Below are 20,140 nucleotides of genomic sequence, written 5' to 3'. Positions count from 1 at the left end.
CACAGTGGGGAGGCGCGTATAACAAGTCTGATGACACGGTGTCAGCCCGGCCTTTGGGTAGAGGACGATGGCCTGGTGGCTTCCCACGGCATGCCAGAGCTTCCTCAGCTGTCAAGCCGATTGGCGTTTCTGGATTTAGTGAATCCGTTTTCTGACTTCACTGTCTCTTACGGAAAGTCGGAAACCACAGAGGCAATTCCATGCAAAAAAAAAAAAAAAAAAAAAGAAATTCAGAGATCCTACATCTGGAAGCCAGCCATTCCCCTGGGCATTTTTTCTTTTTGCTACAGTGACTTCAGTGCAGTGGTCCATTGCCTATCCTGGGTGGAGGGTGCATGGGCAGGAGTGGACTATTTCTTTAAAAATTTTTATTTTAAAGATGCAAAATTGCTGTGATTATTTAATGATTCTGTAGTTACAGAAATGTCTTTTCTGGGCTTGTTATTTATGCCCATTCATCCTGAAGTTAATTCTGGTGTAGTCTGATAAATTAGTAAGCTCAACTATTTACTTTTAAACATTGTTTTTTTTTCTTTTACTGACTCCTTCTTTTACATGAAATAACTTAATGAAAGTGGAATTGTTCTCTCCATCACTGTGGATAAATTATTTACTCAAACTGGGTGAACTAACAATGACTATTTCAAAGATTGGTGTTTGGGAAGTTTTTGTGAACAGCTTTCTGACAGATTTAATACTGTTATACAAGGTTTAGAGTATTTTTTACATTTATCCTATAATAAAATACCTGTTAAGAGGAAAAAACAGCACTGTATAGAAAACAAACCACAAAGTCTGCCCTGTAAAAAAGTAGGCATTTAGTGCTTTCTGTTAGTTTTTTCACTTTTCCAGGTAGGGGTTGTGTTTGCCATTTAGCATGGTTGAAAAGAAGATGGAGAACACCTGTGTCATATCTCAACAACAACAGACACCGGACATTACAGTGTTCAAGGCCACTGCTCTGCTTGCCCCAGAACGGAATCATCTCAGATCTGCATAGCTATTCTCAGCCAGACTTCCGGGGATGTCAGTTCAGAGACAGGAGAAAGCAGATCCTTTTCCTCCTTTACAGTCTTCCTTTGGGTTGGGTGGATGGGTCTGACCTCATTATTTTATTAAGTATTTATTGTTCTCTGCCTGTCTTAACATCGTGGCCTTGGGCACCTAGACTCTGTCTTCCAGGAGCTCACGGTCCGGTGGATGTAGGCCTGGGAACTTACAGACAAAGAGGTGATCACAGAAGCCAGTGAGAAGTGTTATTATAGAGGCGGCTTGGAGAGGCATCTAATTCTGAAGGGTTTAGGGCCAGGGCAGGAGATCAGCGGAGTCTTTCCGGAGGGGGTGGGATTGAGAGATGACATGGAGGGCATGGGAGGGACACTTCAGGGACAGGACACCGAAGTCTGTGAAAGAACAGAGCTTGTTGAGAAACGGCAAGGATGTCAGTGTGACTGATCAGGGCTGGGGGAGGAGGGCGAAGAGAGGGAGGAAGAATTTAATAATGCAAATTACCATCCCTCATTGTACTTCTGTTTGTGAGTGTTTTAGATGGCACTTTCTCAAACCAGGACACATTTCTATGTTGAATGGAGTTTTATCATTCTTGCCACTGTGCTGAATATTTCCACTCCTTTTTGTTTTCTCCCCAAAGTTCCATTAGCTCCCTGGATCCGGCATCGCGTGTCTAAAATGAAATACATTAAAGAGAATTATAGCCAGTGAATTGGCTGTCCTCTCTGTTACCCTTTATGTTCAAACATGCATTTTGTTGTCTTTAAATAATACGTTATTGTGAAGTACAGCATTCACAAAAGATAATTTAGGAGTTTTGTGTAAATTATATGTAAGAGACAAAGATAATTTCCAAACTTAATGAAAAAGCAGTTATTTCCTGAGCTTTTAATTTAGGAAAAATGGGAGCTTTTAACTTATGGTAATTAATCTAAACCAAGTAAAATTAATTAAAACAGGTAGAAAAGGTCAGCTGAGTTCATTATTTATTCTCACTTCTAGATTGTAGTTTAAAAATTGTATAATACCTAGAGAAAAGTAATATGCCCTCAAAGTGCCCCCAAATGGTTTGTGCCCATAGAATTAGATTTTATATATTATTGTTGTCTTTTCTGTAGCACATATTTATACATTTAAGCTTCCTTGAAAATGCTGAGCTTTTAGTATTTTTATGGATACTCAAGAAATAGTAGCTATTATAATGATGAAAAAGCATGAAGAGAAGAGAAAGTACAAAGTATGATTTTGATTTATAAAATTTAGGCAGATGTTAAAGTTTGTCAGTAATGTTAGTAAGGTCAATGACTTAATGATGAAAGAAATCGTAATTAATCTTTATTATAAAAGTCACATTTGCTGATGGTAAGACGCTCACAAAACAGACTTTATCGTTGCCCTGGTTTGCATTTCTCACTCTTGAGATGTGGTAACGTGCCATTTCTTGTATATCCTTCTAGAAATGTTCGCTTATAAACATATATTTTAAGAAAATGTATGTCCCTTTGTTTCTCTACCGGTGGGATCATATGATGCATGGCTTTTTTTTCCCACTTAACAATGAACTATTTATAATAACAATCGTGTATGATAACAATAGCTAGCATTACTGTGCAGACACTATGCTAAACACTTTACATGCATTGTTCTTTTTATGTCCACAAGCCACTGACAGATAAAGAAGCTGAGGAACAGAGGGGTTAAGAAACATGCCCAAGGTCACACAGCTAGTAAGTGTGGGCCTGGGCTTCACACACAGGCGCTGACTGCAGAGCCTGGAACTCAGTCACTCTGTTTCTTCTTCATGAGCATCACAAGGCTGTTCTATATCCATCCAGAGAGACCTACTTCGTCCTTTAGTGTCTGGGCCCTGTGCATTTCCCTGAGGCCTATTACTTCAGTGCTCCTGTTTTGGGGGGCAGTTAAGGGGGGGTCTCCAGCTGCCAGTCTCTTCATGTCTTTGTCTGTGGACTTTCTCAAAGCCCCAGGAGCAGACACTTCCCACCCACCATCAGTGGCCCTCCCCCAGTGAGGTAAACACCCTAACTCCCCAGGCGGGATAACTCTGAGGTGTGTATTCTACCTTGACACCCAGAGTTTCTGCTCTGGGTTAAGCTCCAGTGACCCACGGTGGTAACTGGCTTGATACCACAGCCTTATGGGCTGCCTTTCCTTCTCTGTGTCACATCCCTGCTCCTTCACCCCATCTCCTTCTCACCATGTCTCCTTTATTCTCAAATAAACCGTTTGCATTGATGCCTTGTCCTATATTTGCTTCTGGGGCACCCAGACTAAGACAGCCTCTGCGGTATTTCATTGTATGAAGATACCATAACTTATTCAATCAGTCTCATTTGGGATTTTTACGGGATTTCCAGTTTTTCTTGATATTACCAAAGATGATGTGGTGAATATTCTTGCATTATGGTCCTTAGACCAGGACAAGCAGGGCTCCTGACCCCAGGCCCCGCCTCAGGCAGGGCCCCGCCCGCCTCCCTCCTGTGTCTGGGCCTGACCGAGGCCAGCAGCACTGTCCAAGGGGGCACCCCAACTGGGGACCAGGACCGATGGGTCCCAGCATCTGTTTCTTCCCTTCAAGGTTGTTAAAACTCAAGACAGTTTAGGTGATACAAACAAATTTTATTTAACACCTCATGAAGTGGGCAGCCTGTGTTCCCAAGGATCCGGAGAACTGCAAAATGGGGAGAAGTCAAGAAGCCTTTATAGGATAAAGAATAAGGAACAAGGAAGAGAAAAATAGAAATGAATAAGGAACAAGGAAGTACGCGTAGAGCCCAAAGTTGGCTCGGCGTCTGGCAATTAGCTGACTGGATAGATTCCATTTCTGGTCATGAGGAGCATTTACAGGGGCACAGAAGTTACATAGGTTTGCTGAAGTGGCACCCAGGCAGCAGCAGCGGCGCCACCTTGGGCTTAAAAGTAGTTTCAGCAGGATGCTCTCTGACCCTTTATCCAGTGGGAGTTGACCACATGAGGAGCTCTGGGGTTCATGCTCTTGGGCTGGGCTGGGGCCCCATGGCTGGGCCCTGGTATCAAGAGGGTGGTCGCCTAATAGGACAGTCTCACTTGCCCGCTTGTGGGATTTTGTTCTTCGTTCATGGAATTCCTGAGACTGGGTCACCAGGATGACACAGATACACTGATTTCAGGTGACTCAAATTTTTATGTAGGTGGGACTCTCCAAAACATATTTTTCCCTGGGCCCCATACACCCAAAGGATCGCCCTACATTCTTATATAGGGTCCCGTGCACTCTTAGAGTTGAGCACTAAGGTTGAAATTGCCCAGAGGTTTAAAAGTTCTAAGCAGATATCTCCTGATATCCACTCAGCTTTTCTCTCCACATATCAAGACTTACTTGCTCTTTGAATGCAGTTACCCATGTTGTTTGGGTCGGGAAAGGGGATATTAAATGATTTTTTTCTTAAATCTTTGGAAAATTTTTAAAAAGCATAAAAAAATTGCAGGTGACAGCCTGACTTCAGATGAATACAGAGTGTTTTCAAACTGTAGTGAAATAAAGCATGGATTCTGAAATGTGTTAGACAACACAGCTGGATGCATTAGCCACCACAGGGCATGGTGTCATGTGACCAAGTCACCCTGCATCGGCGAAAGCCTTGTTATAAACGTCTCATTATAAAGCTTCTCTTTACCTAATCTAAGGGTATTATCTTAAGAATGCAAAGCAAGTTATTTTAAAAAAACATATGAATCTAAGATACTTTCTGCTCACATCAAATTATAGACAGAGATTGAATGCTGAGGCTAGAAGTATCATTTAGAAACCCTGATTTTAGATTCTTAAGTTCATTTGAAGAGCCTCATTGTTCCCATGAGTTGATTATTTCATAAAAAGTAAACAAGTTTGAATGTGTAAAATCAATCTGTATGTCATAAAGATTACATTTGGTAGAATAGCTTTTTGCAACATTCAAAAATCACTTTCCCAATCATGCAGGGCCCTTGTAGAGTGTGTCTGGAGTGGATCGATGGTCAGGCTGGACCACTAAGCCTGTGAGAATAGTCACTGCCACATCTGCCCCTCATTCGTTCATTCATTCCTGAGCCAAAGGCCACGGTAGATGGTAGATGGAAGACTTAACTGGTGAGCAGATATCCCTGCCCTCATGGTGCTAGTGTCTAGTCAGAGAGCAGACAACAAACTGATGGGCAAATACATAATTAAAAAAATGTGAAACGCTAAGATGCTAAGAAGGGAGTGCACAGGATACCCTGATGGAGACTAACGGGGGTGAGGATGAACTGGAGATCCTACTTCACTGGTGGCCGTTTAGGAGAGAGCCACGTTATGTGCAGATCTAGAGAAAGAGCCATCCGGAGAGAATGCTCGCACTGAGGCCCGAAGACAGAAAAGAGCAGCGTGGCTGGGACTTAGTGAGTGTGGGGCGGGCACAGCATGGGCTGCAAGGGAATCTGGGGCCACACCCTCTAAGGCCTGGCAGGTGAGGAGCAGGAGGTTTATTCTACATGTAGTGGGAAGACAAGGGAAGTTTAAAAAGCAGGGCCATGCCGTGATCTGATTTCTGTTTTAATGTCACTTGAAGAGAGGCAGGGAGGAGGGTTGGAGGGAGCTGGAAAGCCACGTGGGAGCCTGGAACACTGGTCTCACTGATGCGGACCTGCAGGGTCACAGCAAGGCAGACAGTGAGGTGGGTGAGTTTCAGACCCATTTCGGAAGTGAAATGCTAGGAATTGATCATGGCTTAAATGTAGGTGTGGCAGAAAGAGGAATATCCAGGGTGAATCCCAGGATTCTGGGGCTGGATTCTGGGTAGATAGGGACAGTGGATGGAGAATCAAATTGGGGGGTAAAATCAAAAGCTCCATTTTGGATTTTTTTAAGCTGAGGGTACCATTGCATTCAAGGCGATGTCAAAGAGGCAGCTAGATACGATCATCCGGAAGTTAGAGAAACGGATGCTGAGACATACCAACCTTCCTACTCCTAGAAAGAGCTGTGAGACTCCCTGTCATAACTGAACATTCATTCACTGCATCAGTGCATCTAAATGCAACGGAGAACAGGCTTAAAGGGAGCAAGGAGTTCCTCATCTTTGTCCCAGAGATGTTCCCACTGTGGGTTTAGGGGGAGAACTGAGTTCCTGAAACTTCTTTGCCTAAAATAAAAGGTGATATTTTCATTCATGGAAAGAAAGTTGGATTGCATAAAAATAATGTGACATGGAGAGCCTGATTCCAAATTACGGATAATAAATTAGATAAAAGCAGCTAAAAAAAGAAATGTTTCCCCCTAAAAAGGCAGACAAATTATGAGCCATTTGAAGTAAATAAAAGATCTGGCAGTTTTTCCTCACTCTTAACTTGTGTCACTTACATAATGTTAATGAGACTTTGATTTTTAAAAATTACTTACTTCACTAAACAGCTCAAGATTTATAAATTTCAATGACAGAATGAAAATAGTAAGAGAACTATAATTAGTTTATAGATGTGTGTGTACATGCAGTAATTCAAATTTATTGTACAGCTTTGATTCAGATTGAAAAAGGCAACATTTTCTCTTTTTATAATTAATTGATCGTTCGTGCTTCTATTATTAGAGTTTGCTCCATCTTTAATTTTCTAGTTTTCTGTAAACCCAAGTCACCATATTTTTTTGTTAGAAAACTTTACCTAAGAATCATCCATCCCCCCGCCTTTTTAATCTTGCTTCTTAGGGTCAACCAGGACTACCAGGGCCACAGGGTCCTATTGGACCCCTGGGGCCACCAGGACCCATTGGAATTCCAGGAGAGAAAGGGATGAGAGGTGACAGTGGCCTTCCTGGAGCAGCAGGTGACAAGGGTGATAAGGTAAGCCTCTTCGTAAGTGAAAGATTGATATTAAACACTCATCAGAATTACTATGCCAGATTTTTTAATAATCACGAGTAGTACCTATTTGAACCTTAGAAAAATCAGGTCTAAACTCCTCTTCAATATTCAGTCCTCATTCCTAACCCCTTTCCAGAGGAGCATGCCTTTCTGGACCTTTTCTAGGCACGTAAATACATGAGTTTACCCAGTGAGGAGTGGTTTTCTTTATGGCTTTTTAAAAAAACCTAACTGATACTATATGTATCATGCAGAGCCATTTTTTTTTACTCAACCATATGGCCTGGAGATCATTCCGTATCAATTTATGTAGATTGAATTTACTCCTTTAAAAACACTCTATGATATGCCATAATATGGATAAAACTATAGTTTATTCCCTGTTGATGAGAATTTGAGATCCTAGTCTAACTTCGTGTAGTGCAAGTGTGCAAAAACAGTCCTGTAAATTACCTGTGTTTACATTTAAGAGTTTGTTCCTCTAGGATAAATAGAGTCTGAGAAGTTGAATTTCCGGTTATAGGGTATTGAATGTATTCTTTGAACTAATATTGCCATGTTGGCTTCCTAAGTACAAAAAGAAAAGCACAAATAGTTGATTTCCAAATGTTGGCATTTGAGCTCCTTAATGTAAAAATAGATGACAATGACTGATAAGGTTTTTTTTAAAAAAACAAGTTATTAATTATTAATGTTTTTAAGTAAATTAACCTGTTAATCTAATAATTTAGTAGCTTTTATATCTTCGTTTTATTTTCTGGGATTTTAGGGTCCAACCGGTGTTCCTGGATTCCCAGGTTTGGATGGGATACCTGTAAGTACCCTTAAATTTTCTCCATTATTTTTAAAGAAGGGAGAGACACTCATCAAAGCCCTTAAAATCACATGTTTTGTATATATAAAAAATATATTTATATGATATATAATATATATGGCAAACTCTTCTTTATTTTCTTATTTTAGTAAATGGAAGGGTGCTTGCATTTCAGTTTTGTGTAATAACTCTGAGACCAAAACACTTTACTTGAAGAACAAGGTTTTCAAAAAGATTGGAGAAAAGCATTCCAGAATATGAGCTAGTATACTTGTCAGGTCAAGTACAATGTTCTGGAAATAAATTTATACTCATTACAAAAGTTTTTATTTGCTGGTGAGTCCTAATGTTGGGAGTGGGCTTAAACCTCTCATTGCTGATCTGAAAACGAGAGGAAAGAAGGAAAAGGTATTTGACAGGGTTTATAATTCATTAGTCTTTCTAAGGATTTCAAGGAAGATTTCCTCCCTAATCTCTGAAAATACTCCAAACTAAATTAATTTAAATTGGGGTATATGAAAATAGATTTATTTAGTTTTACTATGCTACATAGTTCTTGTGGGTGGGGAAGGAAGTTTCACAAAACTGAACGACATGTGAGTCACAACTGCCATAATTTGGGGACCCATATTGCAGAACCTTTTTGTTATGGTATTCTTGCAAAAATGCTTCACCTATAATTTTGTTTCTTGTAGGGGCACCCAGGGCCTCCTGGATCCAGAGGCAAATCTGGCATAGATGGCTACAATGGCTCAAGAGGTGCTCCAGGGTTTCCAGGAGAAAGAGGAGCTCTTGGCCCACAAGGCTCCCCAGTAAGACAGCCACAGTTCATCCTAGTGGGAATCTTAAGTGAAAAGGCCCTCCAGTGGGAACAGGCTGGATGTGTTCAAGAAACAGAGCTATTACAAGTGTACTGGGAGCCTGGTGAACAAATGCGGGTGACCGGAGGATGAGGACAGAGAGTTGGGCAGGACTTAGAAGACACGGGACCTTGTAGACTATGGAAGGAAACTGGGTTTTCTTTTCCATGCCATGGGAATGCACTGGATGGTTTTTTTTTTTTTTTTATAAATTTATTTATTTTATTTATTTTCATTTTTGGCTGTGTTGGGTCTCCGTTGTTTCACGCGGTCTTTCTCTAGTTGCGGTGAGCGGGGGCTACTCTTCCTTGCGGTGCGTGAGCTTCTCATTGCGGTGGCTTCTCTTGTTGCTGAGCACGGGCTCTAGGCGCATGGGCTTCAGTAGTTGTGGCACGCAGGCTCAGTAGTTGAGGCTCACGGGCTCTAGAGCGCAGGCTCACTAGCTGTGGCTCACGGGCTTAGTTGCTCTGTGGCATGTGGGATCTTCCCGGACCAGGGATCGAACCCGTGTCCCTTGCATCGTCAGGCGGATTCTTAACCACTGCACCACCAGGGAAGCCCTGCATGGTTTTAAGGAAGGAAGAAATATGATCTGACTGATGTTCTATCACGATGCTCCTGGCGGCCATACAGAGAATGGATAATAGGGGAAGGGAGGCCACTTAGCAAAACTTAGGTTGTTTATCATTCAGGGTTCACTGCAGATACTTAAACCCCTCTAGGTATTTCAAGCCGAGAGGAATTTAATACCAGGAATTTGGCACTTATTATAATGGTTGGAGGATTGAAACTCCAGGGTCACTATGGGACTACTGATTTCAAGGGCTCACATGACTTAGCTGAGATTCAGAAGTCAGAAGCGTCTCTTGCACCTCAACCACTGGCCGCTCTTCTGAATGTCGAGACACCAGCAAACGCTCAAGTTTCTAACTTCCTGCTTGGCAGCATCAGCAGTACCCGAAGAGGATGTCTTCCTCAATTCTGCCTCCCAGATCTCATAAGTACATCTCCCAGGTGGAACCTACTTCACACCCAGCTGCAAAGCAGTCTGGGAAATGTAGTTTTTAGCTTTCTAGCTCCTGTAATGCAAAAAGATAAATGGAAGAGATTTGGAATGGAGGTCCAGAAACAGCTGACAATATCCAACACTTAACTTTACAGCTTTTAGTTTTTTATTTTTCCTTCAAAAATTTGGACTTTTATTTAAACATAACTTCAGCAAGAACTACCCTTTCTTCTACCACTTATAGCCCCTTTCTCTCTCTTTCTTTTCCTTTTTTCTCACTTAAATAAAGACTAGAGATAATTTACTCTTTCAAAGCTGATTTTCTGTGACTGTTTTTCAGCCTTTCCATTTCTGTAATTAAATATCATTTCCTGAGATTCCTTCTAAAAGGTTTCCTCATCACCACCACAATCATCTTGCTTTCTTCTGTGAGTTTTTCCTTTGTTCCAGATCGTAGTAGAAATGATCGATCTGAACACAAAACTCAAAAAGGAATTTCCATATTCACATTTTTCTTGTGGTACCAAGTAACAACCAACTCCCATTGTTAAGCTCCTCAGCCACTCTTTATTTTCAAACTCAGCCCCCTTGGGGGCTCAAGTGCAGTCTGGTGAATGCACGTCTCTTAAGATCTTCAAATTGGATCATGCCTCTTTCTACTGCGCATCCGTGAACATTCAGGAGAGCCGGGTTCTCGATTTTAGTTTGAACACAGCACATAGTACTGACCACAGTACTGAAGTTTGTCATAATGATCTCTTTGCAAAGCAATTTTCTTTCCCTTGACCCGTTTCTTATATGGGCAGTGCTCACTTTGCACACAGTGTGAGATGTTAAGAATGGCATGCAATCTGAAGGCACACAAAGCAGCCTTTACATCCAATGGGAAAATTACTATTGTTCCATGACCTTTAAGATATTTTGTTAAAACATCATAAATATATAGAGAAAAAATTTTAAACTAATATTTATTTAGTACATTGTAATCTAAAGCATTAGAAACATTGAAAATTAAAGGGTTTTCTTTCTTTTGTAAAAACTTACCAAGGCGGTTTGAACTGTGCTTGCTGTCTTCTGGTCCCATAACTTAGGACATGAAGTGACTGTGTTTTCTATGCTTTGATGAATGTCATACTCTTCTCTAAGCTTGGACCAGCTTCCAGTGTGGTGAAATATCTCTGAGAGTTTCTTTAACGTGAAGTTCTTCTGCCTGTGTCACTCCCTCTGGCACATCTTCATCCTTTTGGTCACAACCACTTCCCTCTTTTATGTTGATAAGTTTGCCTTCCTAAGTCCCTCTGGCTTGAATGACAGCAGTGACAACATTCCTACAATATCTATTCCTTCCCTAATTCCACTTATATTCTATTTGAATTTCACCTCCACTATTAGCATTTTTCATTTCCTTACTTCATTTTCATCCTTCTTGGCAATCCTCTCTTTCAATGATTTGTTTTTATGAAGTGTCCTTTGGGTTTATCACTGGGAGACAAGGGGCAACACAGCTGCATACTTCGTTGTCTGTGTGTGAACTAACAGCTGTTAGTGACCAGTCACTGATAAACTTTGAAAGGAGTGATATGCTCAGTTGGTGATCATGATTCACATGTTACTTATGTAGTGATTTGTGGACCAATGAGCCAGCAGTGATGTTTGTACTTTATGCGGTGACTCAGTTAATTAATACACAGTGCTAACTGAAATTTGAACCAGTTGGTTGGAGGACTGGTGTGATGTAACTTATTTGTGGAACTGAAACTCACACGTATTGGGACTGTGTGAAGCAACAATTGCTTGTGTAGGCAAATCTGATTTCTCAAGGAAAGCGTTGATGTAATTTACCACAAAACTGTTTAGTATCTCCCATTGGAAGCGAAGTCAAGCACCCTCCTGAGAGGGATTAACTTTGAAATCTGCATGTCCTTCACAGGAACTTGATACATGAAGATGGTAGAATTTTCATGTGGTAACCAAGTTAAGGTGTATTAAGATATTAAGTAGGATATTAAGATATTAAGTAGGAAAACTTTGGGGAGAAAGTACATCGAGGTATTTCATTCACTTTTAAAAATTACTCTAAGTAAGCAAACTTGCAGCTATGTATAAAAACCTTCTAAAAGGAACATGTTTTTTTTTTTAAAAGTTAATCTTACAACAGATAACTAGGCTCTGTTTTGAATACAAATACTTAAATGGATAAAATAATTTTTTTGCTATTTCTAGGGCATAAATTATTAACTGACAAGTGCAAAATTGTTTACTTATAAGTATAATACAAGTATTATGTGCATTATGTTGTGAAGAAAAGTGCAGTTTTCCTGCTGAATAATTAGTAAACAGCTATAAATGTATTAGTATTGTATATAACCTATATAAATATATTACATATTTATAATATATATAAATATTTGTAATATATTTATAAATATATTAGTAGATATTCTGTCTTAGGAGATTCCTCAATAGATCTTAACCAAATATTAAATAAGTATATATGACAACCTTAGGATGATAATAATAATGAAAATGAAGAAATCTCCACTAGTGAAATATGATTATAATGGTAATTTTATTGGTGAGTAATATTTCATTTGCAAAAGAAAATACAGAAATAGTAATATGCTCTTTTCCTCTCTTAAAGTGAATATTTTATTTTCAGGGCCTTCTTGGGAAAAAAGGAGAAAAAGGAAATTCAGTGTTCATTTTAGGTGTCATTAAAGGTATTCAGGTAAGCTTTACAACCAGGGTGGGTTTAAAACAATGTTTTTCTATATAAGTAAATCCATGCAGAAAACACATAGACTGAGATTTCCTTTAAAATGCCTCTGAGGACACTGGTTTTGAGCATTACCCTGACCCTCAGGGACGGCGCATACTTCTTGTGTGAAGGCACTTGGCTTTAGCTTCTCCGGCTGCAAAATTCCCCTCCCTCCCTATGATTCTCGCAGAGTTGCAATGAATACATTTATTTCAGGGTTTCTCAGCCTCGGCACTGTTGACATTTTGGGCCATTTAATCATTTGTCGTGGAGGCTGACCTGTGTATTGTAGGATGTTGAACAGTTTCCCTGGCGTCTACCCATTAGATGCCAGTAACACACCCCTGACCGCCCACACACACACCCAAACAATATCTCCAAGACATTACCAGATGTCTCCTGGGGGAAAAATCACTTCCAGCTGAGAATCGTTAATTACTTTGTAGTTAAAATATTGTGATATTAATACTTACCATTCACGATGATAGAAGTCACCACCATTGAACTTGAAAATTGTAGAAACCTGAGAGCACTATCCTTAGCAAATGAAATGCTTTTGTGTTTTTCACAGAGAATGATGTACAAATATTCAGAAATAAACTCTTGAATGACCACCGCATCTCTCTAATCTGAGTAGCCGTGGATAAGCAGAAGGAGATCACTAGATATGATAAACTCAAGAGGAGAGATACAGTACATTTTCAAGACATGGTCATTTCTCTTAAGGAAAGATATTCTACAATAATTAGATAAAAGTAGTCCTAGATTGCCTCTATCAGGGTCCAAGTTCTGTGCCACCTGGAGTGGCCACACCTGCGTGGTGATCCATTAAGTGAGCTTACAATATTTGTTTAGAGCCTCTGTGCCTATTCTTACTTGTTAGACAGGAAGCACTGTGCTTCTATTTATAGCTTAAATGATACATTCATAAGCTTAGCATCAAAAACAGGGTCATTCTAGGAACCAGTATGATGTATTGGAAGGAGTGAACTGACCCTTACCTACTACTGTGACTTTAAGCAACCCCCTTAACCTCTCTGAGCCTCATTTTCCTTATTTGTGAAAGAAAATTAATATCTACCCTGCCTTCCTCTCAGTGCTGATGATCTGTTATAATAATTTATACTGCCATGTATTGTAAAATATAATGTACAGTACAGTATTAGTTATGGAGAGTATTCTTTGGTAATTGTGCAAGAAAGAACAAGCGAGACAGAAAGGGAGATGAATATAGACAATTCCTCATCTTAAGGAGAAACAGAGGATCCCTAATGAAAGTGGTGTGCAGATCAATAACCTTGGAGAAACAATGGTTTTAAGAGCCTATATCCACTTCATACCCATTTGGATGATTATTATTAAAAAAAGAAAAAGAAAAACAAAATAACGTGTTAGTAATTATGTGGAAGAGTTGGAACCCTTGTGCCTTGCTGGTGGGAATGTAAAATGGTGTAGCTGCTGTGGAAAATGGTAGGGTGATTGCTCAAAAACTTAAATGTGGAATTACCCTATGACCCAGCTATTCTACTTCTAGATATGTTCTCCCAAAAATGAAGGCAGGGACTCAAACAGATATTTGTACACCCATATTCATAGCAGCATATTCACAACAGCCAAAAGGTAGAAGCAACCCAAGTGTCTACCTACTGATGAATGGATGAACAGAGTGTAGTACATACACACATACAACACAATATTATTCAGCCTTAAAAAGTCAGGGAATTCTAAAGCATGCTACAACATGGTTGAACCCTGAGGTCATTATGCTGGGTGTAATAAGCTGGTCACAAAAGGACAGAAAATGTGTGATTCCACTTAGATGAGGTCCCTAGAGTAGTCAAATTCATAGAGACAGAAAGTAGATGGTGTTTGCCAGGGACTGGGGAAGGGGGGATGGGGGGCTAGTATTTAATGGATACAGGGTTTCCATGAGGAAATGAAAAAGTTTGGACAATGCAAGCACAACATGGTTGCACAACATGATGAATGTATTTAATGCCACAGAACCGTACACTTAAAAAAGGTTAAAATGTTAAAATTTATCATATGTATATTTTGCGGTATATTTTACATTTTGAAAAAAAAAAAAAAAGAGTCTGTATTCAAGAGAACATACACCCCTTGATCCTTTAAAGTGAGTAGAGTCTCAGGGCAGAGTCACAAAGCCGTAGATGTGCATGGAGGCCGGAGGCAGAGAGGGTTTCCACACGAATTCCCTTTACATCTGCTCCGGGGTGATAACAAGGTGTTAATTAAGGGAGGAAAGGTCTGCCAATCAGATGACAGACAGTTAAACTGATGAAATGGGACCACTGGATCGAGAATTTAGAGCTTTTTTTTTTCTTTAGAACATTTTAAACTGAGAGATGAAATCTCATCTTGATTCCATGTCCTTCCGACTCCAGCAATCTTTCCCTGGTTTCAGCTGAGTAGAAGTAGAATTCAGGGCTTAAGAATGGAGACGGAAAAGCACCTCCATAGAGCCCTTCCACAGCTGTCTTTTCAACACTGAAAAACTGAACAAACTGCACAAACAGTCCAAATAAGTCCTGTGTGTGTGTTTTTACTTTTATGTTGTGTATTTTAGGGAAATGGTGTTGCTCTTCTAATGCAATGTACTGATACTATTGCAGGGTGACAGAGGGGACCCAGGACCTCCCGGCTTACCAGTAAGTCTCCTGGGCAGGCCGTGCGCTTCTGTTTGCTCCTCAAATAGCCTATGGTCTCCACTAGTTTGCATCTCAGCAGGACCGGCTACCTAACTTGCAGGGCCCACCTGGTGCAAAATGAAAATGTAGGTCTCTTGTTCAAAAATTATTACAAATTTTAAGATGGTGACAGCAGAGCATTAAATCAAGCATGACGCCCTATGTGACTGCACAGGTCACGGGCCCACAGAGCCGTCCTTGAATCTCAGCAAGCTCCGGCTTACCTTTCTCTTCTATCTTGCAATGATCATTTGGTATTGCTTGGGTAGCTATAGTCGCTTAATATTTAGGAAGATAATTCCGCTTAGAAACTACCTAAATAATATATGTCCAGTGAAAATGATTTTGCTTGCTGAATCAGTAATTGTGTATTATGTTTAATATTTTTCCCTATCTTCATGTTCCTGGAATTTGTAATTCAGTGATTATATTTGTCTTTCCAATTCATCAATATTCACAAGATTAAAACTGAAAACAATTTTGCCTCCTAATGGTTCACCTATAATTTTGTTTGGTAACTTCTAGCTGTTGACAGGATTACTTTCCCAGTTTGGTTTTTACTTACTACTGCAGAAGCTCAGTTCTACGTTATCAATGAGATACCTTGGTGTCACTGTTAAAATAAATACCAATTCATTCTCTAGGAGAGAGTAAAGCCATTGCACACTCTCAAATCATTTGACATGGGCAGAGTGAGTGGGAGAACCGAGCCCCTTTCTCCATACTTCTAGAACTGCCCAACTATAACCTTTCCTTGTGAATTTGTGTGTTATTATGCTGTAACTTAACATGTTGCAGAAAATTGTTTATGGCTGAATTGCCTTGATCTTGAACTGGGGACATTTCTATTCACACTGGTCTTACAGGGCACGTTGAAAGGATATATTAGAGTATAACTACATTAATATTTTAATTTATTTAATGCTAAGTGATATTAATATTGTAAAAGTATTTTGATGTATGTTAAATTTATAACATATATGGAATTTAGGAGTAACAAGGTTTCTTTGTTCTCTACTTTTGCTACTACAAGATTTATTTGTGAGTAAGTAGATTGACCTCTGGGTCTTAACTGAATCCCAAACGTAGGAGTTAGTCACACCCACCAGAGTGCTACCGCCTGCCAGCTCGGTGCCCTTTTCCCAGCTGTGTCAGGGCTACTGTCCAAGATGACGCAGCAGGGCAGGTGTACTTCAGCCACCTGGGATTGCAGGCAGCTCTCCCATGAACGATGATTATGGTTTTCGGTAACGGATTCACTGATTTTTCTCGTGTTTAGGGCTCAAGGGGAGCGAGAGGGCCAGCAGGCCCAGTGGGATACCCGGGAGAGCCAGGGTTAGCAGTAAGTACAGCACTGCTAAGTCTGTCTCTCTAAAAGCCTGATACTTAAATAAAGCAAAAGAAAGCAGAATTGCCGTCTTGGGCAATTCAGGCAGAGATGGGTTCTTTTCGAGATTATCACCTGATGAATCAGCCAACACCCACCATTATGAGCCTGAGTCCCTCCTGAAGCACGGGTCCCTGGAGGTGGGGGGCAGGAGGGGGTTGGGAGGGACAAGCAGCCCAGCCGTGGTAGGAAGTCCAGCATGTGTGTTTCAAAATTAAGCGTTTCCTAAAGAGGAGCTTGGGACAACCAATAAGGGCACAGTCTGATCTCCATCACTGATAACTGATTTGTGTGTTTCTGCTGTTGATTTAGGGACCTCCAGGCCCTCCTGGGAATCCAGGGTTGAAGGTAGGCGGCCATGAGTAAGATACACAAATGAAGTCCGTGTACAATGAGATACGTGACCACTAATATTTGTCAGAATCATGTCTTCCCTCTTTTTAGAATTCCCGAAGTATTTAATAAATACACTTCAACAAATTGCTTAACCAGAAGTCTTATTACTTGTGATTACTTTTTAATATTCCAAAGCAATTAGTTTCCTTTTTCTTTTCTTTTCCAGGGTAATCCTGGCGTGGGCGTAAAGGGGCAAATGGGAGACCCGGTAAGAACTCCCTTTTGCATGGAGGAGCAGACGTTAAAATGTATGGGCTACCCGAGTCGAGGAGACAGTTCTGATTACCGCTTAACTTGTGTTCATTCTCCCGTCACTGCCCAGCTTTATGGCTGCGAATTTGTCTTTGCTGAATTATTATGACACCATTACCCTTGACTATAAAATGACAGTTCTGACAAAACCTAACAGTAAATTCAATTTAATTTATATAACACACTTCCCCCTAGCCCAAAGACATGGAATATTTCTGATAATATAACCCGGAGTAACAATTTGTTTAATTATGGATTTGTTTAGCTTAACTTGCCAATTTCATCAGAGTCCTAAACTTCACACATAAATAAAAATATGAATAAATGTGACCCAAAGCATTGAGCAACACACCGTCCACCCCTCACACCCATAGTCCTTTCTGCTGAAACACAAAACTAAGTAAGGATAAACTTTAGAAAAGTGCTTTAAGGTGGCAGCTCATCTGGAAACAATCTGAATGCTTAAGAGTTGTTGAGGAGCTCTTTCAACAACTGTGGGTAAATAGATATTGAGCATCTACCCTGTGCCAGGCTAGGATTGGTGCTTGGTGTGGGGATTTAGCAAGACAGACCTGATCTTGCTCTCATGGAGTTCCAATGTGGTTGGGAAATTTATGGTACAGCCATTTAACACGCTTGCCAAAAATATATTGGAAGACGTCATGCTGTGGGGAAATTCCAGGTTCTAGTACTTATTGGGCTGGCCAAAAAGTGCCTTCGGTTTTAAGTGAAAATAAAAGACACATTTTTCATTTTCACCAAGAACTTTATTGAACAATGTATTCACCCTTTTGTACCCCTACCTTCTGCCATTTTTCAGGCAACTTCATAATTCCATCTTCTCAAAACTTTTTATCTTTTTGAGCAAAGAACTGTTCCAGGTGCCTTTTATAGTCTTCCAGGGAACTGAAATTTTTTCCATTAAGAGAATTTTGTAAAGACTGAAATAAATGGAAATCCAAAGGTGCAATGTCTGCTGAATACGACTGGTGAATCAGAACTTCCCAGCCAAGCTGTAACAGTTTTTGCCTGTCATCAAAGAAACATGCGGTCTTGCATTATCCTGATGGAAGGTTATGCATTTTCTGTTGACTAATTCTGGACACTTTTCGTCGAGTGCCACTTTCAGTTGGTCTAATTGGGAGCAGTACTTGTTGGAATTAACCGTTTGGTTTTCCGGAAGGAGCTCATAATAGCGTACTCCCTTCCAATCCCACCATATACACAACATCACCTTCTGTGGATGAAGACCAGCCTTTGGTGTGGTTGGTTGTGGTTCATTTTGCTTGCCCCACGAGCTCTGCCATTCCACACTGTTGTACAGTATCCACTTTTCATTGCCCGTCACAATTTGTTTTAAAAACAGAACTATTTCATTACGTTTCAGTAGAGAATCGCATGTGGAAATATGGTCAAGAAGGTTATCTTCGCTTACGTGGAACCCAAACATCAAAGCGATTCACATAACCAAGGCTGGTGCAAATGATTTTCAGTGCTTGATGTGGATATTTTGAGTATGTCGGCCATCTCCTGCGTGGTATAATGTTGATTGTTCTCAATTATTGTGTCAATTTGATCGTATCAACTTCAGTTGGTCTACCCGACCGTGGAGCATCGTCCAGTGAGAAATCTCCAGCACGAAACTTCGCAAACCACTTTTGACACGTTCGATCAGTCACAGCACCTTCTCCATATACTGCACAAATCTTTTTGTGTGTTTCGGTTGCGTTTTTACCTTTTAAAGCATAATATGCTGAAAATGTTGCTTTTTTTCTTCCATCTTCAATATTAAAATGGCTACACAAAAATTCACCAATTTTGATGTCTTTTTTTTAAATGCACGCTGATATGACACCTGTCACATACAATCTAACAAAATTGTTTCGAATGACGTTAAAGACAACTAAGTGCTACTAGAGCCATCTTATGGAAAAAACTGAACGAACCTTTTGGCCCACCCAATATGATAGGAAAATGTGCAAAAAATAGTGTTGTAAAATATATTAAATGATTTAAAATTTTAATAAAATATAAAAATATAAACTATATTCTACATTTAAATTGTTTATTATTATATAGTGTTACTTTCATTATAATATATATTTTTTTTATTGGGGTATAGTTGCTTTACAATGTTGTGTTAGTTTCTGCTGTACAGCAAAGTGAATCAGCTATAGGTATACATATATTTCCTTTTTTTTTGGATTTCCTTCCCATTTAGGTCACCGCAGAGCATTGAGTAGAATTCCCCGTGCTATATAGCAGGTTCTCATTAGTTATCTATTTTATACATATTAGTTTATATATGTCAGTTCCAAACTCCCAATTCATCCCACCCCTCTTTTCCTCCCTTGGTGTCCATACATTTGTTCTCCACATCTGTGTCTCTATTTCTGCCTTGCAAACAGGTTCATCTGTACCATTTTTCTAGATTCCACATATATGCATTAATGTATGGTATTTGTTTTTCTCTTTCTGACTTACTTCACTCTGTATGACAGTCTCTAGGTCCATCCATGTCTCTACAAATGACCCAATATCATTCCTTTTATGGCTGAGTAATATTCCATTGTGTATATGTACCACATCTTCTTTATCCATTCATCTGTTGATGGGCCTTTAGGTTGCTTCCATGACCTGGCTATTGTAAATAGTGCTGCAATGAACATTGGGGTGCATGTGTCTTTTTGAATAAGAGTCTTCTATTAGAGTTTTAAATTATGTTTAACACACCATTTAGTCACATATACATGTATACACACATGCATATTATGCACATATGTGTATATGTAGACATATGTATATGTATACATGTATGCATGTATGTATACACAGTTACATACCCACACATACATACAAGCACACACACACCACAAAGAACTGTACCAGAGTTTTAATAGAGATTACCTCTGGTTGGTAGGATTATGGATCACTTATTTTTTAAATTCATTTTTAACAGTAAGTATGTATTATTTATGAAAAACAATAAACATTTAAAATTACATTATGTATTTGCCATGACTTTTATTTTAAATCCATGACATACAGGCTTGTAAGCATTATACCACAATA

The 20,140-nt window shown here is 39.7% G+C and overlaps 1 protein-coding gene across 6 annotated transcripts in view; it reads left to right on the top strand.

The window, feature by feature from the left end:
• The window catches only part of COL4A4 (collagen type IV alpha 4 chain), a 135,501-nt gene that overhangs the window by 39,471 nt on the left and 75,890 nt on the right, over positions 1 to 20,140 (top strand). For all 6 annotated transcript variants that reach the window (XM_082464605.1, XM_082464606.1, XM_082464608.1 and 3 more), the window contains exons 5-12: positions 6,732 to 6,866; positions 7,657 to 7,701; positions 8,397 to 8,513; positions 12,227 to 12,295; positions 14,959 to 14,994; positions 16,313 to 16,375; positions 16,733 to 16,768; positions 16,983 to 17,024. In XM_082464605.1, the coding sequence (XP_082320731.1) occupies positions 6,732 to 6,866; positions 7,657 to 7,701; positions 8,397 to 8,513; positions 12,227 to 12,295; positions 14,959 to 14,994; positions 16,313 to 16,375; positions 16,733 to 16,768; positions 16,983 to 17,024 (543 nt within the window). The remainder of the gene's footprint in view (positions 1 to 6,731; positions 6,867 to 7,656; positions 7,702 to 8,396; positions 8,514 to 12,226; positions 12,296 to 14,958; positions 14,995 to 16,312; positions 16,376 to 16,732; positions 16,769 to 16,982; positions 17,025 to 20,140) is intronic.

Source organism: Balaenoptera physalus (genome assembly GCF_965194825.1).
Source record: "Balaenoptera physalus genome assembly, chromosome: 6".
NCBI lineage: Eukaryota > Metazoa > Chordata > Mammalia > Artiodactyla > Balaenopteridae > Balaenoptera > Balaenoptera physalus.
This window is presented reverse-complemented; position numbering and strand designations above follow the sequence as displayed.